The sequence below is a fragment of the Ailuropoda melanoleuca genome, chromosome 10 (assembly GCF_002007445.2).
Source record: "Ailuropoda melanoleuca isolate Jingjing chromosome 10, ASM200744v2, whole genome shotgun sequence".
NCBI classification, from domain to species: Eukaryota; Metazoa; Chordata; class Mammalia; order Carnivora; family Ursidae; genus Ailuropoda; species Ailuropoda melanoleuca.
In genome coordinates this window covers 8,351,734-8,355,850 of record NC_048227.1, presented here as the reverse complement: position 1 = coordinate 8,355,850, position 4,117 = coordinate 8,351,734, and the positions used below count along the sequence as shown (strand labels likewise).

The 4,117-nt window shown below is 62.5% G+C and overlaps 1 protein-coding gene across 1 annotated transcript in view; it reads left to right on the top strand.

Moving 5' to 3' along the window:
• SRRM3 (serine/arginine repetitive matrix 3) overlaps window positions 1–2,541 on the top strand; it is a 55,675-nt gene extending 53,134 nt beyond the window's left edge. Inside the window, exons 13-15 of the mRNA XM_034669536.1 lie at window positions 2–111; window positions 213–350; window positions 2,155–2,541. Of these exons, the coding sequence (XP_034525427.1) occupies window positions 2–111; window positions 213–350; window positions 2,155–2,389 (483 nt within the window). The 3' untranslated portion in view covers window positions 2,390–2,541. The remainder of the gene's footprint in view (window position 1; window positions 112–212; window positions 351–2,154) is intronic.
• The last annotated feature ends 1,576 nt before the right edge of the window (window positions 2,542–4,117 follow it).

Genomic DNA, 4,117 nt, shown 5'->3' with positions numbered 1-4,117 from the left:
CCCGCGCTCGTGGAGCTCCAGCCGCTCGCCCTCCAAGTCCCGCTCGCGCTCCGCGGAGAAGAGGACCCGCAGCCCCAGCCGCTCGCCGTCGCCCAAGAAACCCCTGGGCCGGTAAGTGCGGGCCCGGGGCCCCGTCGGACGCAGGGGTGGCGGCGGGGCCGGGCCCGGGCGGGCCGGCCGGGTCGCGTCGCTCACCTCGGCCGGGCCCGCAGGGACAAGGACGGCGAGGGCCGCGCGAGGCACGCCGAGGCCGAGGCCGCCCGCGCCCGGCGCCGCTCCCGCAGCTACTCGCCCATCCGCAAGCGGCGCCGGGACTCGCCCAGCTTCATGGAGCCGCGGCGCATCACCAGGTACGGAGGGGCCCCGCCGGGCCGCAGGGACCTCCTGCGGGACGCAATGAACCTGGTGCCGGGAGGGGAGGAGGGGTTCAGGGCCGGGAAGAGGGCCTGGTGAGGGCTAGAGGCCCCTGGAGGAGGAGAGAGGCTAGAACTGGAGGTGCTGGGGAGGGTGGGACTCGGAGGCACGGGTCTGCAGGCCCGCGGAGGGGCGGGGGCTGTGTACTTGGGTCTCAGTGGGCAGCAGCAGGCATGGAGTTCAGCTCCGGAAGATTCCAGCCATCCCTCCTGGAGCCCCTCCCTCTCTCGGTCCTCCCCACATCCATCTCCTGGCAATGATGTCTCCTTTTCTCCTTCATCTCAAGGTCCAGCCTGCCGAGTGGCCTGTGGCCGGCCTGGGGGCCGTGTGGACCCCCTCCCCACAGGTCGCAGGGGAGATGCCCATGTGAGCTGATCTGGCTCTGTTCAGCTGTCATCTGTCTGCCTCTCCTTTTGTCACTAACCTCACTGCTCACCTCCCAGCAACCTCCCCCACCCGGGGGAATTCGGAGGAGGGGGCACCAGCAGCCTGCTCTCTGGGGCAGCTGTGGGAGGGCCTGTCCCTTCCACTCTCCCCTCCCCCCACCCCAGTCCAATGGGGCTGTGGGGAATGTGTGGCAGATACGGCAGAAGCCACATCAGAGAGCTGCTCTGCCAGGACTGGAGCGTGTGGGCGCAGGTCTCCCCGTGCAATCATGGTCTGTGTTTGTGGAACTCACTCTGAAGCCCTAGACCCCTGACTTGGGGTCGAGGGCTACAGGCAAAATTCTGAGCCCAGCTCTGCCACAGACCCTGCTGGGCAGCCTTGGGAGATTGGTGTGCCTCTCTGGATCTGGGTGTTCGTGTCTGAGCAGTTAGCAGAGTTTCCCTGAGCATCTTTTCAGCTCTAACATGGACTGATTCTCGAACTAGCCCTTTCAAGTCCTTGGTGAGGCAGATTGCGGGGGGAGGAGAGGGCATCGCCTCCTCCCCTCAGCCCAGAGCTAGGGACCAGACAGAGGGACTTGAGACACCCTCTAGACAGGCCATACACCTCACCCATATGCTGAGGGTCCTAGACAACTGGAGCCCTGCATCTTCCACCTGGCACCCCCCTCAGCCCCTCTCCCAGGCTGCCTCCTCCTCCCACTAACGTACACCTGTTTTCTTCCTCAGAATTAACCCCACGCCATGGGGCACTGTTGCCCCCTTAACCACTCTCTTTTCTTTTCTCTGGGTCACAGCCTCCTGGCTTCAAACTAACTCCGGGCCGGCGGGAGGTAGCTGAGTGAGAAGGGGCCAGCGGGACTGGGCGGGGGCCATGGGCATGCACTGCAACGGCCAGGGCTCTCCTCCTTGTTCCCTTGAATTGACCCAACAAACCAAAACCCTCGATTCTGTGGGGACCAGAGAAGCAGGGCTGGGCCACATCCCAACCCTTTCCATGCCCAGAAACCACTCCTTAGCTTGGTTGATGTGAGTTGTCTATATTTAAAAGTTTCATTTATTCAACAAATATTTATTGAGCACCTTCTGGGGCCAAGCAGAGACTTGGTCCCCATTCTCTGAAGACAAGTGAGGAAAAATGAAATGACCAACAGGAAATTGGCAAGAGACCACTGACTGTCCAACCCGTTTGGGGCAGGGGGCACTCCAAGGCCAGAGCTCAGGGGAAACTGAGGCAGGGAAGCCCTGGCCACTGCTGGGGAAGGGCTCAGGACCTGAGTGAGGGCCCAAGACAGAGCTCAGGGCAGAGCTCAGGGACCTGAATGGCCTGTAATCAGCTTTTCCCTCCCGGCAGCGCCCGAAAGCGTCCTATCCCCTACTACCGGCCCAGCCCCTCATCCTCCTCCAGCTGCCTGAGCAGCGAGTACTCAAGCCGGAGCCCCAGCCGCAGCCCCAGCCCAGGCCACAGCCACGGAAGCTACAGCAGCCGCAGCCGTGGGACCCGCAGCCGCAGCCACACGCGCAGCCCCTCCCGGACCCCCAGTCCCAGCTACCACAGCCGAAGCAGCTCAGAGAGTGGGGGCTTCTGAGCCCAGACAGACCCAGCTTGGTGCCCCCTGGAATAGGGAAAGGCGAGGGGTCAGGGCCCAGGACCTGTGAGGGGGCCTGCACACCACTGCTACAAAGAGGTCCCCGGGCCAGGGAAGACCTTGAGGGTGGGTGTCCTGCAGACGAGGAGAAGCTGGGCTCTGCTGCTTCTAGAGGGTCCCTACCTCCACCTCCTGCCTGCCCTCCACGTCCAGGGAACAAAGAGCCGTTGCGAACACAGGGATCACCCTGTCCCCCTTCCTGCTTGATGCCAGCTCACCAGGCTGGGGACAGCTCCATGGACCCAGGGACACCTTGGAAGGTGCCAGACCTGAGAGCCTCCCCCACCCTCTCCACAGGGCCCTCGGCTCCTCTCTATCAATGGGCAGACAAGGAGGTGGGAAGGCAAGCAGGATCTAAGTTAGACAGAAGGAAGAATGGCCTAACCCTTGGTGCATCACCATCCAGGCTGGGGAGCTGCTTCCTTCTGAACTGGCTGCAGGATCCTGGCTGAGGGCTGGAGGCCAGCCCACAGCCTCCCCCAGCCCCTCCCCTGGCCCAGGAGTACCCACACAGACTAGGTGGGCCCCTAAGCCCCAGCCTGAGGAAGGGGAGCTCACTCCTGGTCCCATCTCTCCTCTCCAGGCCAGGCTGTCCCCTCCAGCCCTCACTCCATGCCCTGGGCCAAGGCCACAGCAGCCAGGCCTTCTGCATGACAAGAGGTGGGATATTCAGACCACACTGCATCTGACCTTGAGGTCAAAAGGGCTTCAGGTCAGGATGAGGGAGAGAGAAGGGGTAGATGGAAGAAGAGCCTGTGAGGAGCAGAGGAGAGCAATGCAGTCTGATGACTGAGCGAGCCCTGTTGTCCCAGTGTGCCCTGTGTCTGGGACATGGGCCAGATGGCAGCACAGGGTCACAGGCATAGGATAACATGCACTTCGGGGCCTGCCCAAAGGAGCGCTTCCTTCTCGGGGTTTGGTGGGGAGGTGGTCAGTGGTGGCTACCCAGAGAAGGGTGCTACAGCCTTTTGAAGAAAGGGTAAGATCTAGACTGAGGGCCTTGGCCTGGGGCATTCGTGGGAAAGCAGTGCCCCCCCCCACCAGCCCTCTTCTGCTGCTCCCAGCCCACTCCTCCTGGGGCCCTCAGGGATCTCACAAAGTCTTCCTTGGCCCAACAGGGCATCTGCCCTGGGCTCCCATGGGGGGAGGGGTCTGGGGTCTGGTCCGGGTTCCCCCTCTCTCTATTTCCCCCTCCCTCTTTCTCCGCGGTGCGGATCAAAATTGGACTCTAATAAAACACTTGGTGCCCGGATGGCAGGTGGTGAGACCAGGCCTCTGTGAATTTGGGCACCTGGGGAGTGAGGGGAGGGCGTAGGGTCCTAGGGTCCTTCCCTCCAAGAAGTGAGAGGGGCACAGACTCCACCCCGGAGAGAAGATCTGGCACCAAGGAGCCAGAGCCCAGTGTGTCCAGCCCCCTGCCTCAGTGCAGGAGCAGGGCATGCAGCTCAGTGGGGAGGAAAACAGGGACCCAGGAAGACTTTCCTTTCAGCCTGGAGACTCTGGGGGCTTTGAACACCCCCACTTCCTTTAACCCCCATGCCCCAACTAACTTCCTCTCCCATCATTGTCCTTGACTCCAGAACACCCCAGTCCAGCTGACCCACCTCCTTGGGCCCTCCATGCATGACCTCTCCACCTCTAAAGGTTCCAGTGAGCTCATGGTTCAAG